Below are 25,384 nucleotides of genomic sequence, written 5' to 3'. Positions count from 1 at the left end.
ATATGTGATTGATGTTGCTGCTACATTCTGTCACTTCAAAACAGTTTGTTATGCAAAGATCATAATACATATTAAATATATTCACTGCATTTTTATTTTTTTTCTATATAGCAGCTATATTGTGAATTGCGTGTGTTTTCATTGTATTGCGGTGTGCAAAAAAAAGGTTTAGAATAAACATGTCACTGGAAATGTCTTTTAACAGATCACCAGAAATCAAGCAGCCATGTGTAGAATTTGATGTTTCCTTGCTGGAGGAAACTGAGAACCTACAAGCAAATGAGATTTTATGGAATAATTTGACAGCTGACAGTTTACAAGCAGTGTAAGTGTTAAATGTAGTATTCAGAAGTAACGGTTATGATTACTCCTGTTGTCTACACCAGTTTCTGAAGATGTGTCACATTATTATTATAATTGTCAATGAATTATATAATAATAATAGTGTATCGTGTCCTTAATAATTCATTAAATTTACATTGATTTTTAAAGATAAAACAAACAGTGCTTTTTAAATGTTCCATTATCAGGCTTTTTAAATCAGCAGTAATACTTGAATTTAAAAGAACAGCTTTACAATTTGTGGATACCCATACAAGTAACATGCATTTACAGTTAGTTTACAATTATTATTGCCTCCTTTCCATGTAACCAGACTGAAATCAACAGCAGAGGAACTGACCCTAACTCAGCAGACCCTTCAGAGCAAAGAAGAACTGATGCAGGACTTTGAGAAGAAAATTGAGGAATCTGCCAAATCGTGTGAAAAGAAGTCAGAGTATGTATTGTGCATCGATATCCATGTTTTGATATATAATGAAATTAAATAATCTGGTCTGTATGTCTGTATGTCTGTATGTCTTTATTCATTGATTTGTAGGTAATGATATCAAAGAGGAGAAAGGTAAATATGACAAAGTGAAATATGCAGTATTCAAAGTGCCCCCATTTTATTTAGTCCCTTGGACAGGATTAAATGCACTGGCCTGTGATGATAGTTTCATTCCATAAATGGTTTTCAAGGAGCTGAGCCTCTCTCTGTTTTTCCATCACATTCCTGCCATTTGGAGACACATGAGTAGACCTTATTTGGAAATTCTCCCCAAGTCATGCAGTTTATTGTTTGATATGTGCATTAGATTTAAAAGAAAAAAACATAATGCATGACACAAATAAGAAATAAAGGATGAAGATGTCGAAAGGAAACCTGTTCAGATGCATCTCTGTTCTTGAATCTCATCCTTGACACAGTGTAATGAATGACAGTTGTTCATACAGGATTTGTGTGTATGTATGTAGTTTTCACAGGTTGGTGTTCAATGCCACCTAGCGGTGAAAGGTTATAAAATTCTATCTTCCAACTATATTTTCCTCCTATTCATGTGGAAACATTGTTTCTTTAAAGCCTGATAAAATAAAAACTGAAATATTATTTGTTCTGCTGTTTCCTTTGGAAACAATCAATCTGACACAAAAGCAAGATGACCATCAGGTTTTGATCTTTTTTGTCGTGTTTGCCTTCCTATTCTATCATTAATTTTGAGGAAGCACTTTCAATTTGAGAATTTGCTCAGATTTTTTTCTTTCATGTCTACTGGCATTATCTACCCAGTAGTTAAACCCATCACACAACTGTCCTTAACAATCAAAATGATTCAATAGCATATTGCAATAATGGATCAAATTAGGGATAAACATATTTGTTTGTAAGTCACAAATTTTAAAATGAAGTGTCTTGAGTAGGTTTTTGTAAAGGAATATAGCCTCAAAACCTTTTTCCCTTCTGCCATGTTTGGACACGGTTGCAAAACCTTTGTCTTTATTCACAGAAACTCTTTTAAAATAAGAATAATCTCTAATAACCTTATAATTTAAGTGTTGAAAGCTATGCAATGCTTAGTGCTTTTGAGAAAAGATTGGGAGGATTGATTTCTTTAGTAATATTCAAGAAAATTGTTTTCACTTTTTTACCAATTTTTGTGTTTTCATAAAATCCTTTTAAGTATTGATATGAGCCGCCATGTATTTGTAGCCATGTTTTAGCAGTACAGTGTACTGTATCTTGTCCCCTTTCTTGTCCTTTTTTTAGTATTGTATTGCTGCTTAGTCAAAAACAATCATTAGAAGAGTTAAAACAGACAGTTCAACTGCTGAGATGCACTGAGGCCAAATTGACTGCACAGAAAGAGTTACTGGATCAGAAGATGCAGGAAAATGAAGGCAAAGAACCACCTCCTGTTGTTAATTATGAAGAAGATGCCAGGTCTGTCAATTCTATGGTAAGTGGCTGATTATATATAAATAAAGGTAGCCGGAAACTTGTAGATTTTTACTAATGCATTGTTGTGGGTAAAATGATGTATTGATGCTATAAATTACAGCTGCATTTTATGTTGGTTGTTCGTTAAGCACTCTGTAATCCCCTCATGTTTTTGTGAACAATAGTATTTGAACATCCTTGTTATATAAACAGTTAAATACAAAATAAGTATGCAGTGTTTAAAAAATACCGGCTGCAGATATGCGAAGCTGTTTAATAAAAATAATTCAAACAAAACATAATCTTTCCTTTATGTTTGCCCTGAGGTGTATAAAACAAAGCATTTTCATAGATTATTTGAAATGGAAATATACTGCATTTGTATAAATAATATTGCAGGCACTGACAGTAGTTTAAGTATAAACATTTTAATATATGAAAAATCTTTTTCATTCAATCATTTTATTGCGTTTTTTGGATGAGGTGTTTTTATTTAAGAGTTAAAGCATTTAAAAGCATTGATTTAGTGTAACACCTCTTGCTCCTTTCAAAACTGTATTCCTGTAACTTTGACATTACTAATAAAGCAAGATAATAATAAATAATCTAATTGATGATTTCCTCAAAAGTTCTTCCAACATGATTTTAAAGGTTTTTTGAAGTTACACTAGATGTTTTTGATATTTTTTCCATATGAGGGCCCAATCCTGGCTCTTTTTCAGAATCTCAGAAATCTCAGAAACTGAGATTCATGTTGTTAGTGAACTGTCTCAGAAATCTTCTGACACACTAACCCTAGGATTAAACAGCTCTTTTCAGTTCAATCAAAACGTTGTATTAAAACTTGACATGCAAGACATTCAGGCCACATCAGCATGCATAGGCTGCAAAGAAAAGGGTAAAGGTTCATTCCAAAAGAAAGCTCCACAGCCAAAATCTTGTGTACCTTTTTTTATTTCTGGTGTAACATGATTGAAGTATCTCTAATGTCATGGCCTTAGAGGGACATTTTAATCTATTGCTGTAAATCATTTTGGTTGCATTTGGTTCCTTAATTCCAAAACTGATTAGATTTTAGCTTTAATCTATAGTTTAGTCATCTGTGAGTCTGAGCAATCGAGTTGTTTCCAAGCATATGTCAGGCAAGCACCGATATTACAGACAATTGTCTTGTGCTAACTACAGTAAGTCAGCCTGTCTTTTCAGTACTTTCTATTTATAACCTCAACATAAGCAGCAAGAAAATCAATACATTGTTTTTTTGTGTTCTCTTGCAATGTGTAATGCAGGGTTATGGATCTTGTATATGAAAATAAAGCATCAGAAAAATCTGTCCATTTCTGAAATCAGTTGCAAAGTAAAATATTGTAGCTGTATTCCAGAGAAGCAGTTCAATTTAAGTGAAAACAATTTCATTTAAAAACACACTTTAAAAAGAAAGATTTTCTTCACAATAAAATATAAAAAACAACTTAGTATTTCTGTCTCACCAAACTTTGTTTTATAATATATTTAAGTGTATTACAAACAGTAAAAAAGAGATAAAAACATACATTGAGTACTGGGGAAAGATGTTTTATCAAGTACCACACAGTATTTTTTAATAGACATACAATTACTCATACAACTCAGTTATTACTTATCTAGCTAACAGTTCAGTGAATTTACAATTGTTGCTCTGTAGATTAAAGATTGGTTTTCATATTCTTTTTAATCTCTGTTCTCAATTCAGAAGCTAAAGCTTTCTTTAAATGCCCATTATATAGTCAGTCAGAGCACTCCAGTGTAATCCTTAGTCATTCTTGAATTATATGAAACATCTTGAAGCTTTGTTCTAAATTTTCATAACTGTATTTCTGGAATAGCAAGTAGTTATCTCTAAATATAAAACAGCATTGGTACTGTATGTAAACTGAGATGTGTTGTTGGTGCTTTATGCAGTTATTGAGTAATTTATTTGAAATGTACTGTTTATTACAGGAAATACAAAAATGTTATTAGAATGTTAATAAGCTAATGAGGTTAATTATGCTAAAGAATTTCAATTCAAGCTTATTTTAATACACTTTAAGATAAAAAAAAAATATTTTTACCCTGTACGTGGTCAGATGGTCTGGTTACAGTGGATTGTTTTTGAGTATGAATTCTTTAAAGATAAGGATGTTTCTAAAAAAAACAACAACATATACTACTTCAGTTGCCAATGTAGAAGCCAGTATAGTACATGTATAATAAAACTATTTTTTCATCCTATTTCCTTCATTCAACAGTAGAAGTATTTAAGGCTTGATAATAGTTGTTTTTTATTTTATATTTCTAATAAACCTGCTTAAACATTATTTTCTACGTATACATCTGTTCATTGTTCCTAAAGTACGTAATATCTAAAAAAAAAGTGACTTAAAAAATGTCCCTGTGGTAAATGTTTTTTACCACTAGGTGGCAGTGTAAAGACGATATTTTTCAATTCAGCAGTACACTGAACGTATAGTTCATAGGACATGCATAGAGTTTTTAAAATTGTACGTTATTTTTCATGTGTAGTCAATAATAAGTGTTATAGTTTTATTTAATCATACAATTAGTATTATAGAGCATGAAGAATATATAGTACATGCACGATATAATGTATAGACTTTGTAGGGTTTACTAAGGTTCAGATATTAAGATCAAATTGAACACATTGTCTGTTTAAATTTCCACCTGCTATATTTATGCACAGTTATTGTATTAACATTTTCAGCATACACTCTATTTTATGGAGTTTGTGCACAACCTTAAGGTCAGAACTGCATGGCTGCATTTTATTTATTTTAATTAATTGGCATAAAGAGTGTTCAATTTTAATTTTTGTATTTTTTATTCTTTAATTTGTTTGTGTTAACTGTCACTAAAATAAGTAAACTTTTAAAATCATCAATACAATTTAATTTTTCCCATTTCAAACATTTCATTTCACCCGGAGAGCTAGAAGAATTCTTGGCTAGGAATTAGCTGTAGGTGTGATTGCTGAGAGATGAGATTTTGGCAATGTGCAGCTATAAGGTTATGAAAGGGCTCTGTTTTGCTTATGTTTTTGGCAGCACAACATCAAACTTCTCTTAACAATTAACAATTGAACATTTTTTTTGCTTTATATGCCCATCCGATTTGCTTCAGCTCAGAGATATGATTCATCTGCAGGGAGAATGAAGAGAGGCAGACGTGCTCATCCAACCCACCTACCTGTCGGAATCTTTCATATTTTGTCTCTAGCATTTTACAGTGCTTTGCTCATATCATATGTCATCATATGTATCACCATCTATTTGTGTCTCTCATTGTCAATACTGCAAGCTGGCAGTTGCTGCGGAAGATACAGAGGTCAGTGTTTCACAAGAACTGAGAAAACCTGGGCTGACAAATCCCAATGCTACCCCTGGCGGTGCTCAGCCAATTGTGCAATGCCAGGTAGTGACATGAGCCTGACTTTAATAATGTTTGGACCACAGAGCTCTTTATTAGTTAAGCCATTTGGAAGGCCCCTTACTCTGCTGTTGAGCGAGTCTCCAAGTGTGCTCCACCCTATGCAGAGCTGGCAGTGTTAACAGATAAAATGGTGAAATGTGTGAAAAAGTGGGCTTTAAAAAGTGGTTTAAAGTGAGTTGTGTTGGTTCTTCTCACAGCATTTGGCAAATTCAGAAATAAGCATAAATGCTTCTCGGCCAATTTGACTATGTATGGTGCAAAGACCATTTAGTCACCCTGAGTTTCAAGGAACTTGAGATGAGTAAGAGAGAAAATCACTATGTGAACAGGTGTGAGCCACCTGTTCTCTTTAGTGGCAAACAGAATCTGTTCTTCTTGGACTCAATTATTGGTCAGCAACAACATATTCATTCTGCTGCATCGTATTGCTGAAGTGAATTATTGATTTTTTGCTTAAGATGAATTAATGGAAAATATAATTGATATGTATCAGACTTAAAAAAAATGCTGCAAAGGGTGGAGGTAAAGAGGCTAGTAACATTGCTTGTTACTAAATATTTTTTTAAATTTAGTTTGGAAATAGACCGATTTTACAAGTGATACATCAGCTTGAGCTGTCCCTGATTTTTCTGTTTTACAAAAATTGAGCGGATAGACTGGCTTGTTTGGTGCGTGTTGAAATGAAACTGTTGCTAGTGGTAAATTAATATAAATTTGCTCACACCTATATACTTAGTCTATCTAATTTCATTTATTTTTGCTTTTTTGAAGATTGTGGCAAATTATTTTATATACTATAAAATGAAGAACTATTTTTGTATCAAAAATACGAGTGATTGTGACTTGATTGTAAGACTCACGTATAGTGTAATTAGCCAATTCAAGTCGCATAGATTTGCTCTTCATATTAAGATTTCCTAACAAATCTTACATACACTTTGTTTCACATTTCCTGTAAAGAAAGTAGTTCTCAAAAATCATATTTACAGCAATTAGGGAAATTGTGTATTTGCTAAGTCTTTTTTAAGAATCACATTTAAAGTATGGACTTGATACAGACATCTTGTTATCCTCCTCATATCCATATCTGCCTGTGTTGAGTAAATGTCATTCACAAAGATGTTCTTGCCACAGAATATCAATTGATACATTTCTTCACAGAGATGGAGAAAAATTATAAGCGGTATACTTACGATGTTGGTACTATGTAGAAACCTTTTTAAGTGAATGTTTGTTTCTTATTTATATGCAAAGGATTGTTTCATTTAAGTCATTGGTTCTCAAACTGTGGTATGCGTACCAGCAGTGGTACACAGAGCGCCACCAGCTGGTACGCCATATGACCCTGGAACTTTGTTGTGTGCGCTGAAAAATCGTGACGTGTTTTCATATTTTCTATTTTATTACGTGTCGAATACGCAGCCTACGTACTACGATACAGTGCGCGCTAATACTTCAGTGGACACAGAGCTACTATGTAATTCTATACCACTCTATAGGAATGCGTGCTACGGACGCAAGTGACCAATTGTATTTAAAACAAAAGCTATCTTCAGCAAATAGGGAGGTAGGAGAATGTGCGTGATTTTGGAACAATGCCAATGTTGTTAACACAGGATAGAAATACATGCTACAAACGCTGGTAATCTTGTGAGCACAGGAAAGCGTGATAGATAACAGAAACATATTTAAGAACTGTTCTAAGTTAATTTGAGAAAAATACACCGAGCGTCTCTGTGTTTCGCTCCCATGCGCATGAAATAAAAAACTAAAACGGAAATGCGGAAAAATGCAAGCTTGCGGATTGCTAAAGCAGTAAGCTCCACACTATTTTTGAAGAACCTTATTTACCGTTGGCAAAAGAGCTAACACATATTATGTGTGGAGAAAAAGCTGCTAAACAGCTCGACCTGCTGCCCCCCTGAAAGACACAGTCACTCATAGAATTATTGATATGGCGGATTATATTAAAAGTACGTTGATAGAGCGCGTTAAGATGAGCAGATGTTTTTCACTGCAATTGGATGAGTCTGTAGTCGATTTGGCCAATTTGCTCGTTTACGTTAGATACGGGTTTGAGGGTACATCCCATGAGGACTTTCTGTTCTGTAAGCCGCCACCAACAGGAAGTACAGGAGAGCACATATTTCAGCTTCTGAATGAATTTATCGAAGAGAATGGCATCGACTGGATAAAATGTGTCGGAGTTTGTACAGACGGTGCTAGAGCAATGACAAGCCGACATAGCGGTGTAGTTGCACGAATTAGAGAGGTTGCTCCAGAAATTAATGGACGCATTGCAACATCCACAGCGAGACCTTTGCCATCAAGAAAATGCCTGACGATTTAAAATCTGTTAGACTCTGTTGTGAATTGTATCAAGGCTCGAAAAATTAATTCACATCTGCTTTGCTCGACTAAGCAGGCTCACCCCTCTCACTGAAATGGTGCTTTTTATTATTTTTATTTGTTGTTACTGTTTTTTTTCTGTAAAACGCTTTGAGAAGCCACCTTTAAAGGTGCTATATCAAATAAAGTTTATTATAATATTTATTATATGTGTGTGAGTGTGTGTGCACGCGCACTTACGTTGGTCATTGAGAATTTCTGGGGTTCCTATGAGACAATGACTTGTAGGTGGTACTTGGATGCTTTGGTTGGATTAGGGGTGGTACTTGGTCCAAAAAGTTTGAGAACCACTGATTTAAGTTATAAATGATGGGGTGTTCAATGTTCTGACAATGACTTCAAATCTCCTTGGGCTAGGTTGTAGTAAGGAGTACATCCCTGGGTTGGGCTTGAAGTTGGCTTTCCTTGGGCTACTGTGACACAGAAACACCTGTAGTTGACATGACACTTTTAAGCTTTGAATGTTAGGGTCCTAGATGATCCTTGTGTGTTTTGGGCATTCAGAGGGAGGAGAAGCAGGTTCTACAGCAGTAGAAATGCTGGAAGACTAGATTATACTTAATTTTGTTTCTTCTCTTCTGCAATGAGTGTTTGTAGCAAACCTAAGGACAAGCCATCTTTCGTAGTCATTATTTTTATTATTATTAATAATGATGATTAAGAAATAAGCATGATATGATACAGTACTAGCATTCAGACTATAGACAGTATTCTATTTAATGGCTCTATTAGAAGCAGCATGAGCTGTTAAAAGACAGCACGTCTCCAGCGCTATGCCCATTTTAAAATTGATGATTGCTCAAAATATAAGCACAAAGCTGCAGAAATGCAGTAATAGCAGGGTTAAACTTTTGCTTTTGCGTGCTGGTGGGAAGCACATCAGAATGCACACATTGTTGTCGGACCATAACTTCTGTGATGTTAGGAAGAGTTATTTAGCTACTACTAATCCTCACGACTCATTTATCTGAAGAAGCTCCTTTATCTTGTCATTACCTGAGCTGCGTGAAATGAGCTGATCATCCCCAGCTCTGGCAGGCCCACAAGCACAAAGAGCCTTCTGTATCCATAGTGATGCAATGAGCAGTTTTAACTAGCCATTTAATCCCCTGATGTAAAAATCGACCTGTCAACGGACAAGGATCTGTTATCTTGAAAGGCTCATGATTCTCATTTGGCATGTACTGTTTTAAGCTGCAGTGGAGCTTGGATAAGGGCCTGGATGTTTTATTCATTCCTATGTTCTAAACCCATAAATGGTTGTAGTTTCATTATTTCAGTAGATATTTCAACCAATCGTGATACAGGCTACACCAGTTTTATGACTTTACAGTTTTTCTAGTACCTCTGTTTGAAGGCTGTTAAGTGTGGAACCATGGGGAAATGGAAGGTAACTTGCTGTCTGCTTGCTATTTTGCAGATATTAATAATTTAAAAAAATAAAATTTAGAAACATGTAGACGAAACTTACCTCCCCAATTTACAGAACTCCTTTGAAATTCATATCGAAGTTAAATTTAAAACAGTGCTTTCCAACTTTCCTTAACAGTATAGCATTGTAGATGACGGTACATTCCAGCTATAGATATGCATTTTGAGTCAATGACAGATGGTTGTTTATTTTTCTTCAGTCACAGTATAGATTAACTCTCAAATTTGATCTTGACACATTGAGATTTATTTATGCAGAAGTGCACAACATTGTAAGCTTGCAGTATGAGGAGAAGTATGAGTTTACAGATTATTTATCTTATTTATTTTTCTGTCCTAGAGTATCGACCTTAGGGAAATTGACTAGTGAGCATTTGCACTGTGGTACTTTTTTTAAGTTTGCCATGTATCAGGCAAATGACAGTTTTCATCATGGCTTGGCTTTATCATTTCAGTGCCACAGAACAAGAAACACAGAACTGCTGTCACAATTTGTTGTTTTCTTTACTGTACATTCATGGGTAATTATGAAAGTGAATGGTTATCCTTACAAAAAAAGTCTGTTCTTATCACAGTCGTATTCCATTTTATTCCTTTTGAGGAGTTTTTTAATGTTTTCTTTTAAAGAGATTTCAGGTTAGGATTTACCCTAATGTGTACATTTTCTTATCTTTCTTCCAGGATAAAGGCAAAGACAAGATTTCAAAGTTTGACACCTTACGCCATTCCATTGCAGGGATAATTCGGTCCCCAAAGTCAGTCTTGGGCTCCTCATCAGTAAGTACCTGATATCTTTATGAAAGAATATCTAAAATATAATCTCATACTTCAGATTTTTCCACAGTGTCATTGACACCATCTTAAACCTATTCCTGTAATAATTGAAACCTCAGATATATGCGTAATTTATACCATGAACTCCCATACCATCACTAAAAAGGGTCATTACTATTTTTAGACCTCAAAACACACGTATTCTTTGAATTTACAATGTCTTTTTGCTTATATCTGCTGTTGTTGAAATCCTAGGAGTTTCTGTACCCATTTAGTTTTGGTTGGGTGTCTGAAAGTGGATTTTGTTGTCTTTAAAGAACCTTCCTAATCTCCTAATTCCTTGGTCTTTGTGATAACTCTGTTGGGTAGTTGTATGCAAAAGAAACGTCTTGCACTTCTTTAGCCCAGGCAAAATAAGTTCTTTTTGTCTTCTGTTTTCACATCAAGTTCTTTCTTGTGCTGTCTCTCTAGGTATATCTTTCTTGAATTTTGCTGTGCTCATTTATGGATTGTAAAATTAGCTAAGCTTGAAGAAAGTAATTGAATTTTATGGGGTTGTACTTGAAATAGCTGAAAAGTTGTGCAACCATGTCTTTTGAAACACAGAAATTCCAAGCAATGATGAAATTAGATAAAAAAAATAATGCTTAATGGTCTATAATTCTGTGTATTCCAACACACTTTTTGGCATAAAAGAAACAATTCATTTGGTTTATTTACTGCATGATTTTTAGCAGAGCTAGCCTATTGTTTTAAAAGGAATGGTCACATCATTGCTACAGATAACATTTTCCACATTCAATTGTAATTCAGACACTTGAATAGAATGGTTGTTGCTAAGAAAGCAAAGTTAGATGTTCTCTGATCTCAGCCCTTTTGGAGAAATGAATATGAATTTGTTCAACATAAAGGCTGTGCTGTTTGTCTTCTGGGTGCATGCATTTGAGCAAAAAACTGGGATTAGCTATTCTTGTGAGATACTGTGACCCAGTTGAAATTCAAGAAGAGCTGTGCCATCCATGGCAAAACTACAGGGGAAGATATGGCTAAGACTTTTATTAATCATTTTAGGAAAGAGGAATTGACATCAAGAAAATACATTCTGGGACGAATGACAGTGCCCCAGCTATGATCAAAAAACAGTAGGGTTTTGTGAAGATCATTGTAAATCACATTGTCTACTCCACAATTAATTTTCATTGTATTATTCATCAGGAAATTTTCTTGTTGCTTGATCTGCCTTGATGCACAGGCAGTTTCAAACTTTGCTACAAGCCTGAGATTGGAGAACTTGGCAAGGGAAAGGATCACACTAAAATACATAAGACATAGACATAAGTCTATTAATTTGTATATTGTTATATTTTCATATTTATTATTCAAAATGTAATTACACTTATAATTGACTTTAAAAAAGTATCAGTGGCAAGCAAATCTGTAAAAAGTGCATGAGCTAACTTTTGGCAGGCCCCTTCTGAAAGCTTGCTGACCCCTGGGTTATAGTATGGGAAACTCCAGGAAGAAATAACCTCAAAAGCTCATTATCTTCTTGAAAGTGATCTGCATTTTCCGAGGACTGGGGTAATGTTGGCAGCCAAGGGAAATTGACATCTTCATGGACATTTGAGGTGGTGGCAGAGAAGAGTGGTGGCTTGTTTTATTAGCAGTTCAGTTCCTGACATGTGTGGAGACACATCTTTGAGAATTATCCTGAGTGTTGCATTGTTCAGGTTAATGTCTAGGGCAGTGGAGGTGTGAAGATGTGGTGAAGAATCCTATTTAATGTGAAAACATCTTTGGTATGGATTGATGGCAAACACGCTCAAGCTCAGCAATATGATGATGAACTCCTTGAGAGAGCACTTTTTTCTTTCCTTTGAGCCTCTCTTCTCTGGAAATGTTGATCGAAGAACAATGCAAAATTACATAGTGCTAGGCTTCACAAGGCTGTGAAGATCAGAATGTAATGCAGAGATCATGCAATGCCCAACATTTTTCTTGATAAGGAACAAGTAATAGGTTTATTCCATGCTGAAAAAAAGAAGAAAGAGAACACAACGTTTCGGCCGTGGAGCCTTCTTCAGGTGTGAGGGAAACAAGGCAATAGGCAAAGGTAATGTAGCGGGAGAACAAAGGCTGGGAGGGAGAAGGAGTGGGAGGTGGGAGCAGGGGACAGAAAGAGAGGCCAATCAAAAGGTGTGAAATGAAACTTCCAATGAATGGAGAAAATTTAAAAGAACAGTAGTCTGTCGTTAAGAGAAGGGAGAATGTGTTATCCTAGCTGCAGAATAATTTTGGTTTTCGGTAGTCTTTCTGATGTATGAGTTCGGAAAACCATCTTTGAGAACACAGACGGAGAGATTAGAGTGGTTGTGGCCGTCAGAGGTGAAATGAGAAACAATGGGCTTGGAGAGATCTTTAATGTTCACAGCCCTGACGTGTTCTCTGAAGCGGTCTCAGAGTTTCCTTCCTGTTTCTCCAATGTAGATGGCTGGGCATTTACTGCAAGAGATACAGTAAATAAGGTTGCTGGAGGTACAAGATGCCATCTGGGTGATCCGGAATTGTCCTGAGGGGCCTCGAATGAGTGTGGTGTTGGATGTGTAGTTGCAGGTGATACAGCGAGCTCTGTTGCAAGGGAAAGTGCTTGGTGTGGATGGTTGTTGAGGGCGGTCAAGGGAGCTGTGAACAAGGAGGTTACGCAGATTAGGTGGTCGGCGATATGAGATGATGGGGCGATCAGCAAAGAGGGCCCCAATGGAGGGATCATCCTGTAGGATGGAAAAGTTGTGGTTAATAGTCCTGGGGATAGGAAGTGTGTTGGGGTGGTAGGGAAGCACCAAAGGAATGCTGTTGTTACGGCGGGAGTTCCTGATCGGGTTGATGGTCCGAGGGGTGTTTTTGGCTTGGGCAAGGGCCCTGTCAATCACACTGCTGGGGTATCCTCTGTTGATGAAAAAGGAGTACATTTTGAGGGCTTGGTTCTCAAAGTTGATGTCGTTGCTGCATAATCGTCGTAGCCTAAGGAACTGTGAAAAAGGGAGAGAGTTTTTAGTGTGTTTGGGGTGAAATGAGCTGTACAGGAGGTAGCTGTGTGAATCCGTGGGTTTGTAATAAACCGAAGTGGAGAGTCGGGGGTAGTTGATGGAGAAGTTGATGTCTAGAAACGGAAGAGTAGTGGAAGATATGTTAACCGTATATTTGAGGGACGGGTGGAAGTTGGTGAAATGGTGCAGGAAGCACTCAAGCTGAGCGTTGGAGCATTTTTCTTGATATGCATCCAAAAGAACCAACTTGCCAATGCCCTCAAAAGGAAAACCTGACAACTTTTACCATCTTTCAGAAATTGCACAGTAATAATGCCAAACAATCCCACAGCAGTTTATCAAGTGGCTGATCATGTCTGTGCCTTAAAACTACCAGGATTGAACTAAAAGTCAGAGAGGTTATGCCACAAAAGTTTGCAGTGTTGTCACTTTAAGTGTGTTGTGTTTAATCAGAACAATGTAATCACGTGATGATAGAGACATGACTTCTGTTTAGCCTGGTCTTGGTCAGTACTGGGAAGGGAGACCATTAAGAAAAACATGTTGGTATTTTACATAGTGTTTGGACAACCAGTATGTGGAAAACTTCCTTGTTAAACAGAATTTCCAATCCCATGTTACAGTATGGTGATGGGGGACACTGTGTCATATGATTATAAGAGGTTAAGTTCTTCTAATGCAACCTTTAAACTGAGGACCTTACTACTTGATCTTTAACCCTTGTACAGTAGTTGTACAGTACTGAGTATTATGAGTATTATGGTTAAATTACCCTGTAAGATTGTATAATATTACCTAAAATTCCCTCTTAACTCAATTGGTAAAGTGCCTCACTCAGATATGTGCTGTTTTGTGGGGTTCTTAGAGTATAATGACTGCCAATTTGGTGGGTGCTGTACAGTATGTCAGCTTTGGATGAAGTTGGTTGCCTCCTATATGTAAGGTCTTCGGGAGTCCTTAGGCCTGAAAAGTACAATATAAATAAAGGAATTTATATTATTTGATCTGTGTTTTTGTTCACATTTTTATGTGAAATTGTTTAATGAAATCTTTAACATCTAAATATTACATTTCTTTGTGCATCATTATATATTTGAACAGCATGGTTCCATTTTAATTTAAGATGAACACAAGAAAACTATATTCTTACATGCAGTAAATTGCATTTGATATTCTGTGCATCTTTTCTTTTTATATACAGCATATAGCAAATGAAAGTAAAAAGGAAAGTTCCTCATAATATGAGTAATCCTGTGGTTTGGTCGACAACACCAACTGTAGGAACGATTCAGTAAGGCATTATAGTGTTTTAATTGAGCTCATTTATCAATAAAAGAGTAAGTAGTTTAATAATAATAAAAACAGGCAATTAGTTAAGAGGGAGATGGTTTGAATAAATTATTTTTAAAAATGCACTTCAATCACAGTTCTAATTAGTTGTTTGGCATTCAGGCCGGTATTAATAATGAAATTTATTGCTGCTGTTAACACCAATAATAAATCAAATGAAGTCTGGATTGTGACAAAAAGAACCGAAATATGCTTTTGCTTAGGCGTTTGTATCACACACATAAGCGGGTTTGGAACACCATTTACTCAGTATTCTCCTGTATTGGTAAGATGTACAGTATGCTCTTTATTCTAGAAATCAGAAGTCGATGATTTTATTCTTTATTCTTTATCAAATAATTCTCTCCATAAACATTCTAAAATCTGTATAATATCAATGGAATGGATTGTTAGAGGACTGCTTATTTGGATTCTTTTCCATATTCTCTGTACAAGGTATGGAGGATAATTCAAGGTGTGGTCAGACACCATAACAGTTTGATTAACGTACAATTTTCAGGTCTTGACTATATTCTATTCCACTTACTGGAGAGCTGCAGCTGATGGTATGTGTAACAATTTCATGTTATACAAGGGGTATAAAAGTGTATGTTTTATACAAGATGCACACTTTATAAAATGTGTATAAAATTAATTGAGGCATGTAATGCAGTGCATGCATTGGCTTTGTGGTAAAATCTGAAAAGAACTGTACAGGTGGCTTGTACTACAGAGCTGTAGCAAAGGAGGAAACCATTCTGTATAATCACAATGCAAAGTTACTCCTCATTTTAATTTCTTATTACCTTGATTTCTTAATTCACCTCTGTTATACATTTTATACTTACTGCATATCAAATTATTCAACTCAAAGGCCACTGCCTGGTGTCTTATTTTGCAGAATAATTTTTCTTCAAATAACTTCCATCTGGAGATCAAAGTTTGTGATCTTGTTGACCTTTTCAGCCTTTAAATCTGGAGCAACTGATTTCTCAGCCTTTTTGAGAGGTGGGGGGGGGGAAGTAGTTGAGAAGTGTTAAGACATGACTGTAGGAAAGTACAATCACATTCAAGGACTCATACGTCTAGGTTAAAGTGTCCATAGATTCTTATTACTGGACACCAGGTTGGATGCTGATTTTCTGATGAGGGGAGATGCTATAGAAAAATAAGCAGGCAGAACACATTTAGGGAAGCGAGAGCAAAAATAGCCTTAAAAACTATATCTTGATGCTTGGAACATTAGAAACAAGATATTTGATTTAGAAGCTGTATTAGCAAGCAACTATGATTTTATAGGAGTTACAGAAAGCTGGCTTACAGAGAGAAATGAATTTGAATTTAATACAAGTGGAAAAAATTCGGTAGAGACGGAAAAAAGACTGAAGAGGTGAGTTGGTAGTGATTCATATAAAAAATGGTACAGAGGAAGAAAAACGTACAATTCTACGAGTACTTCTAAATCATTATAGCTGAAACTGGAATTAAAACTTAGTTTTAGCAATAGAAGTGTGATACAGACCAGGCAACATGCTCATAATGATGAATTAGATGTCAATTCCATACTGAAAAGTAGAAAAATGCAACATTCCGGCTGTTCAGATGTAAGGGTGAGAGTGAAAGGGATAATAAATTATTCTTAAACTTGTATTACATCTTCCACCAGATCTCAGTGGTAGACTAATTTCTTTTCTGAACTTCTCCATTCAATTTACAGATTTTGTCTTTTCACACTTCTCCCCCAGATTTCCATTCATTTGGATACTCTTTCTCACCTGCTGTGCCCATTCTTACATGTGCTGTAGTTTGTTCTCTTTTGATATTTTTCCTCACAACTTTTCTCTCTCTCCCTCGAGCCTCTTCAGGTAAAACAGCTGAAATGTTTTTTTTCTTTCTACTTTTCAGCACGGAATTAACCTCTACTTGTTCCTGTGCAGCCTGTACTGTGACGCAGCTCCCCACTTGAGCCCAGCCATAATGATGCTTCATTATACAGTGCAATCAGATCAGCATGTAGCAAGAAGGGTATCATATTATTAGGGGGATTTCAATTTTCCTCACATAGATGGAGATAAGCCAACTGAAATTGAAATGATTGATATGGTGCACGCATGCTTTCTTTCCCAGCTTTTCAGAATACCAACAAGGAAAAGGGCTTGCATTTTATCCTTAATTTTGCAAGTAACCCAAATAGAACAAGAAAGGTAGAAGCACTGGGAAATTGTGACCACAATATAATAACTTTTGATATATAATTAGGGTCTGGATAGTCTCAATCTAAGGTAAAAGTTGATTTGAGAAACGAATTGTGGTTTTCAGTTATTTTGCATTAGTCTTTCCAAAGAAGAAAGTCAATAACTCAGCGGGTTAACTGCTAGAATTCCTTCTATAGATAAAAACACATATGTAATAAAATCTTATAAGATTTTTGTAATAGAAATGGATGAGACCTTGAAACAATATAAGGCTGTGCTTTTTAAAGAAAAATTATGTATTTATGTATTCATATAGAATAGGCTATATCCTGAATGCTGTGACCCTTTTGCATTCACCATTACTAAAACTATCTCTAATGATAGAGTTATCACCCTTTATCCAATTTTAACCATTACGATGCTTGTGAGTAAGCACCAAAGGAGTTTAGTTTAAAAAGAAACTGCATGGCATTGTCTGTGATCATGATGTGCATGTTTGTAGTAATACGCAGCCCGGGTGTACCAACATTGGTGGAATAAGACTGACATTTTTGTTTGTTATAAATTCAGGTATTTAGATGTTAAACTTAATTGGTAAATGTTTCATGATCTCTTTTCTTTATTAATAAAATCTTTACAATATGTGTGTCAAGCAAGCACAAGTGAAATGCATAGATCATGTCCAGTAAAATTATCTGGCATGATTTTCTTGTTGTAGTATAGTATTCTTTGGATTAAAAATAAGTCTTAGTCTTTAATTAAATATATGTATCTGTGTTGTTTTTAATATACAGAGGCTTGTTTCTTGCTGCTCAAGTATAAATTGCTTTTATATTACCTCACTGACTGCTGTCACTTTGTCTCTCTCAATGGGAACAGGTCTGAAATTGGTCTTGTTAAGTCTGGTGTTCCTCAGGGCTCAATAATGGGCCCCTTTCTCTTCAGCATTTACATGTTCCACTTGGTCAGCTTTCATTTTTACGCTGATATAATCATATCGAGGCTCATCGTCTCTACAGGATAACATTTCAACATAGTTAAAAATCTGCTTTAAAAGGCTTCTTTATAAAGATTTTATTACCTTTAAATGAGCCCAATGGTACTTCCAAATGAACTGCAGTGTGTTTCAAAATAATTTACACTTTGCATTCAGTAAATTTAATCATGACTGCATTATTAATTACCATTTCATTGTATTTCAATGATGAACCAGTATTTTATCCCCCCCTTTTTGCTAACATTGGAGGCAATACACAAAAATACTGTACTGTATGTGTGTGAATTTCATGTGTTAGTATTTATAATTCTGTATACGCATTATAGACATGTTCAAAATAGACATTTAAAATCACTTTCATAAATTAAGCGTATCAAAAAACAATAAAACAGTCTTAAAAAACAAGTGTAATTGGTTTTATTACATGCCTTAGATATTTATACATTAGAAATCTAATGTTATTCACTTCATTAAAATTCAGTGTGAATATTAACCTCTTTTAAAAAGTAAGGAGCATGCAGTACTGAAAAGCACTGGCTTTGCTAGGACAGTTAAAGACATCCCAAAAGCTTATGACTGCATGTGATGATGACTCTGCTAAACATGATTCATATTCAACTGAAATGTGTATCTGAGAAATGAATAAACAACAATTACAAGGCATTCCATGTATTTACCTTCAGACACTATAAACAGACTGTATGATGCACATTAATTGGCTTATGTAACTCTGGCTTCAATTAAATGAGAATTACTCTTTGGGGTGGGTAAGAAACCAAATATATTAAACTATTATTGCTCTATTTTTCAGTTCTTTGATGTGATTCCTACCAGTGAGAAGCCATTAGGAGATCAAGAATGGTATCACGGCGCCATCCCAAGAATAGAAGCTCAGGAACTATTGAAACAGCAAGGTGACTTTCTAGTCCGGGAGAGCCATGGCAAACCAGGGGAATATGTGCTGTCTGTTTTTTCTGATGGACAACGAAGGCACTTTATAATTCAGTTCGCAGATGTAAGTATTACAACAACAACAAAAAAGAAACTACGTCTATTAATTTTCTCCCATTACGAATGATCCTTGGATTAAACTTCATTAAAATGGAGTGTGAGTATGCGTTAGTTGTACATGGACAGATTATCAAGGGTGCACTGTTGAAGAATTCCTCATCAGCTGGCACAAATCTTTCAGAAATTGTATGGGTTGCTCCTGTTACATGAAATGCATGGAAAAACTGTGCAGCTGTCTGCTATCAAGTAATTTCTAGATGTAGAAATTACTTAAATTGTACTTAACAAAATGTTGGCTAGATATTTTGTATATCCTTTCACAGAATGACTATAATATTTTGTGCACGGAGCAACAATTTAACTGTATTGGTCACTATAGTAATAATGTGTTTTTAGTTGCCAATATACTGAAATTAAATAATGCTGTGCAGTTATATGCTGGTTTTAACAGTTAGGTTTAAATTAAAAAAGCGAGATTTATTGAAAGAGAATAATCTCATTCGAAAGAAAGTTAGATGAATATTTTTCAAAAACCTGTAAGAAGTCTGAAAGTCGAAGCAGAGGCAACCTTCTATAGATAGTCACTCTGAACTTTGTATATTTGTGCAAATGATGGCAAAATTAAACAAGTCAGATGGGCCAAATGATTTTCTCTCATTTGCAAACTTATTTTTTTTAATAAAATGGCAAAGAGGAGTAAAGAATTGATGTCAGTCAAAAGGCTGTATGACAGGCCAGAGTCAGCACCAGATCGAGCGTTCTGACCAGCACAATCTACTGGGCATTCAGACAACCTACAATTCTAGTACACCGAATCAGGCTCTGCAATTGAAAGCCTTCAGAGTTAAAGCTACCCTCTACTTCACTAATATCTTGAAGGCAGGCTTCCATGCCAAAAGAATAGAAAAATACATGAATTCTTAAATTAAAAGCTGCAATTATAAGCAATTTGGAGCTTGTTTAATGGTTTTACTGTTTCCACAATACTTTACAAAAGAGGTGTCATTTATGTGTATAAAATGTCACATATCTGTATGATAGCTAAAGAAAGTATTGTTTAATCTTCTTTAAATTTGTATGACTGCTCAATTTACTGACAATTTTAAGTTTACTGCATGTTTCACTGTTGGGAAATTGCTTTTATTTTATGTGTTTATTGTTTTAATTTCCTCAGAATCAGTATCGATTTGAAGGAACTGGTTTTGCAACGATCCCCCAGTTAATAGAACACCACTATACGACAAAGCAAGTTATTACCAAGAAGTCAGGAGTTGTGCTACTGAATCCTGTTGTCAAGGTAAAATTCTATATATATATCCTTAAGTCAAGTCAAGGTCAGTGTCCTCGTGGAATGAATGTGTGCCCTTTAATATATTGAATTATTTTGGAAAATATATGCAGTACAAGCCTGGTTAGGGTCTTTAATTAAAGAGAACCCCCGTTGAACATACTGTCTGACACTTTAGATTTTTTATAGTCTTACTCAGTGCACACACTAGAAAGAAATATTTTCTCTAAAATATCTACCTTGGTTAAAAAAATTGAAAGTAATTGAACAAATATCAAAACAATCTGCATGAATTATATGAAGCTGGGACCTGGAATGGCTTTCTCAGCCTTCCAAAAAATGTAAAATAAATAATAAAAGAAAAAAATAAATAATTTTAGTGTTGTATTTCACTACTGCTGGTCCTAGTGAGGCTTCTTATAATGTTTACAGTTTCAGAAAAGTGTACATTTTTGCACTATTCTTTTAGTTATAGAATTTACAGTATTTTATAGGTTTACATCTAGGTTTACATATAGGTTTAAATCTTGAATGGTCAGAATTTGCTGAATGACAGTTGTTTTAATCTATTATATGATAATTTTTTATAGCCAGTCAATTTTAATGTAGAGGGGAGCTTTAATAGACATTTCACTACAATTGTTATTGTTATGTTTCGGGAAAACATTCTTTATGTATTTCAGTGATTTTTTGCTTTTGCGCTTGCTTTTTTCTGGAGAACTGATAAATTATCTATTTACTTTGGTGCTTTTCTTATCTGAAACGTGAGATGAGCATTCCTATGAAAAAAAGTACATTTGCTTTATGCTGATGTATCTAGTTATGAAGCACTGTTCTGAAAATCTAAGGTTGTCTTGTGTTTTTTTTGTGAGATGCAGTCCGTGGTGTTATGTTTTAATTTTGCTGGTAAAAATACATATTATTCACCCATTGTGCAGTTTCCATTTAATGTACTGTTGTCAGCATTACACTATTAATGTGTTTACTATGAAACAGTTTCACTGATGTGAAAACAAGCTTAAATACTGTGTATAGAGGATATAGGAGATCACTTGCATTTGTTGCACGTACATATAATTCTGTGAAATGATTAAACAATGTTGTTTTATAATAATAATAAACTTTATTTTATATAGCACCTTTAAAGGTGGCTTCTCAAAGTGCTTTACAGAATGACAACAGCAACAACAACAATTAAAAATAGACAAAAAATACGCAAGATAAGCACGATGAGAATACGCAGAGGAGACAGTAGATGGTGGTACTAAATACAGTAGAAGCAGCGGGGTGAAGAATGGAACCAGTTAAGTAAAAGCTCTTCTAAAGAAGAAGGTTTTGAATCTGGATTTGAAGGAGAGAGTTCCAGAGCTAAGGGGCATAACAGGAGAAGGCCCTGTCACCCATAGAGTGTAGACGGGCTTGGGGGGACAGTTAGGAGACCAGAATTAGAGGAGTGAAGGTTGCGAGATGTGGAGTAGGGCGATAATAGATCAGACAGGTGCCAAGCCATGCAGAGCCTTATAGGTGAGCATGAGGATTTTGAAGTTGACAGGAAGCCAGTGCAAGGACTCTGATCACTTGCACTAGACTTGGTCAGGATTCTGGCTGCTGAATTTTGGACATACTGGAGTTTGTTCAATGTGGATTTAGATACCCCAGCGAGTAGAGCATTACAGTAGTCAATTCGGGAGAAGAAAAATGTGTTGATCAGCTTTTCAACCGCAGTAAGTGATAACATAGGGTGTAGTCTAGTGATGTTTTTTGAGGTGAAAAAAAGATGTTTTAACAATATGCTGCACGTGTGGGTCGAATGTTAAGCCTGAATCAAATATCACCCCAAGGGTTTTCAATTTAGACTGAAACTCAAGTACAGTACCATCCACAGACAGGGTTGATGGGGAGGGGGGTGGGGGGGGGCAATAAGCATGACTTCAGTCTTGTCACAGTTAAGATGAAGGAGATTTAAGGTAATGTTTTAGGTAATAAAAAGTGTAACATTGAAAGCAAATAAACACATGTTGTCAGATATGCCTATCTGCGGGTCTATACTTTGAAATACCACACCTGTATTGCACAGAATCCGTAGAAAGATGTGATAAAGTGAGCTGTGTCTTCTTACGAGATATGTGCAGGACAATGAAAATGAAGTGTAAGAGTTTTGATCTTAGGTTGGGAAATAGCATTATGCCTGCCTAATGAGGATTCTAATCCACTGGTATGTTACAGTATAGCCATGGAGTCAATTCAAGTCTTGGGTGATGCTCCAGCTGCTTAGGATTCTAGAAATTGAACCTTATTTTTGGAACAAACTGCCCAGCTATTATGTGTATGGCGGTTCCTTGGATCGTGCAAGATAAATGATTTAAGAAAAAAAACGAAAAAATATTTTTGATGAGAAAACTTTTTTTCTTTAAATATTTGATGAGACTATATTTTTGAAAGAGCAGGGAGTAGGCATTTTCTGTTAAAATACTCTGACCTGACAATATTGTGCGTCTTCTATTATATTAATGTAGTTATTGTGGGAAGCATTAATTTGATTTTTTTCAACTCTACATTGCTTAGACAATTCAAACTAGAGATTAAGATGTTCAAAAACTGTTATGTATTACTTTTTATGTTTCCAGTTTAATTGGCAAATCTGCATACATTTTTATTTGCAGAAAATGTGATCCATATTATAAGAGCAATAAAATGGCCAGAATACTGATTCATACTCAACCTATAGCCTCATGCCTAAAATCCTTGGGGATGTTCTGTAATTCTAATATTCTTATTCCAGTGATATTCCAGTGATCAAGCCATGAGCTTGAATTTGTACAGTCTGTACTCTTTCTGGTCTCTTTGTACAGTATAGTTTATTAATATGGTGATCAACTCCAAGTGTATTATTTAAGTAGGTCTCATGGGGGAATTTTACAGCTAGCCCTTCCAGCAGCTTGTCATATCTACTAGTTCATCTCTGTGATTTACTTTATTCTGACCTGTTGGTAAATTAAATAAGCTTCCTCAGTTGTTATTTTACTAGAACCAACTTATATACAGTGGATTTAGATTAATTAATCTTACGCTGTGGACAAAGTGTAGAAATTGATTAAAAAACCTTCTGTAGAAAAATATATTGTACTCTATGGATGCTTGTGGTTCCTCTGCAGAATTTCTTAACAGTGTTCACATCTGTTCGCAAGCAAGTTTTCACAGGGCTTAAATATTTATTTTATTAAAATAGGGAATGTTGTGTAACATTAACACATACTCATTAATTAATTAATTAAAAATTAATTAGAAGAAACATCTGTTTGCAAAACATTAACTTGCAGTTGATAATTCTAGGTTTTGAACTCCACTGGAGTCATAGATTGAGCATTGTGATTTGTTTCATGTAGAGATGTTAAATGTAATGTTACTTCTTCTGTGAGGCCTCTCTCCTGCATAATTTCTGTCTCATTTCCATTGGCTGAGCTACTTAGGGAGGGTGTGGAAAGAAAGTTGTTAATGTACTTGGCTGACACGTTTATTTAAAGCAATCTGAGCAAACTACTTTGTTCAAGGATACATCAGCAATGTCCCTTTTCTAATCAATGGCTAATCAAAAGTGTTCAAGGATCTATGAACCTTCCAATTATGAGCTGATATTGAAAACCTCCTTTTTGTGAACAGAGGTGTTGAGCATTGCATGTGCTGTCACTTCCCTAGTGCGCTGTGTTTGAGTCAGCAAGCTAGTCCTTGAAAGTCTATTCTGTGAAATTTCTCACAAGGAATTAATAGCAGCCTTCATCTGATCTTAAGTAATTTTCCACTCCATTTTTGTGAGGAAATATTGCCTTTGGTGTTGATATTTAATGTGTTCTGCCTCACTTGAGTGATGAGATGGATTTCTGGTTTTCTGCATTTTTATTTTTTTCTTATTTCAGCAAATTCCTGGCACTTTTCTGTGGGTTATTTGTATAGATTTTTTTTAAATATATTTTCTGGTTCATTCCTGCCTGCTAATAGGGTAGAGCTAATGTGTAAGAGTTTGCATGTTTCCTTGAAGATTAATTTTTGCATAATATAACATCCACCATCATCCCAAATATGATTATTTGTATAAATTTGAGTATTCATAGGTTTCCATTTTTAATAGGTCACTACTCAGAAGTTTAGCTGCCTTACCTTGCTGAATTCAAGCCATTTGTAGTTAAAGAATTGTTACTGACATCTTAAGAATCTTCAAACACAGTATAATGTCAGAATTTATATTCCTTCCTTTAGTTTGAGGTATGTGCTTACTTTCTTTTGCTAGCATGGTGCCTTTGAACTATTTATCAAAAGTTTATTTTTATGAAATGTTTATGTGAAATCAGACTTTAAGAGGTTTTTTTTTCACAGCCAAAAATAAATTGTGATTTGAGTGATAATCTGGTTTACAAATAAACAAGTTCTATATCATACTGCTTTGCACAAAAAGTAACAGCAAAAAACACAGTGATATTTATTTGTCTTTGGTAGTACTTCATAATATTGACATGTTACTAGATCTCACCTTTGCCGTTTGAACACTTTTGTAGCCAAGGCAAAAAATATGTCATAATAATGGTACCTGTATCTCGTACCTTGCACTTGTAGAAGACTGGCAAAACTGCTAGTGTGTTATGTAATGTAAATTACTGTTTAATTTTCTACACTGAAAACACACTCATTGTAGGGTGAGTGGGGGGACTTTGGTGACAGCTGCGAAAAATATAGCATATTTCATACTGGCTTTCATATTTCATAGTATCTTTGACATGATGTAAAAAATCTTTTCATGTTTTATTCCAATTTTTATACAGTGCAAATACATCAATTTCCTAATTATATTTTAGCAGTCCATATCTAAACACTAGAAAATCTCCCTTTGTTGAAAACATGCACTTTCAATATTCATTCATGATGTGCTCTTTTTGTTCAAGTGTTTTACAGTGAAGGAACAAAGAAATATCAGACCTAGCTACAGGTTTGCATTAAAGAGCCACAACGTTTAAACTAGTCATAGGTGTTCAGTAAGTGAAAACATACAGGTTAGGGCAGGGGTCAAACTCACTTAATATTAAACTCAAGAATATTATTGGGACATCTAATTTATTTTCACCAGTTATTGAATAAGCAACTATATTCATATAGCATATATTTTAACAACTTTTATTTGCTTTA

General features: G+C 35.0%; 1 protein-coding gene across 2 annotated transcripts in view; it reads left to right on the top strand.

Annotated features, from left to right (window-relative positions):
• The window catches only part of fer (fer (fps/fes related) tyrosine kinase), a 130,308-nt gene that overhangs the window by 46,988 nt on the left and 57,936 nt on the right, over positions 1 to 25,384 (top strand). For both annotated transcript variants that reach the window (XM_088911990.1, XM_088911989.1), the window contains 6 exons: positions 206 to 325; positions 656 to 778; positions 2,090 to 2,279; positions 10,250 to 10,345; positions 18,722 to 18,925; positions 20,096 to 20,218. In XM_088911990.1, the coding sequence (XP_088768116.1) occupies positions 206 to 325; positions 656 to 778; positions 2,090 to 2,279; positions 10,250 to 10,345; positions 18,722 to 18,925; positions 20,096 to 20,218 (856 nt within the window). The remainder of the gene's footprint in view (positions 1 to 205; positions 326 to 655; positions 779 to 2,089; positions 2,280 to 10,249; positions 10,346 to 18,721; positions 18,926 to 20,095; positions 20,219 to 25,384) is intronic.

The sequence above is a fragment of the Atractosteus spatula genome, chromosome 3 (assembly GCF_055471065.1).
Source record: "Atractosteus spatula isolate fAtrSpa1 chromosome 3, fAtrSpa1.hap1, whole genome shotgun sequence".
NCBI lineage: Eukaryota > Metazoa > Chordata > Actinopteri > Semionotiformes > Lepisosteidae > Atractosteus > Atractosteus spatula.
This window is presented reverse-complemented; position numbering and strand designations above follow the sequence as displayed.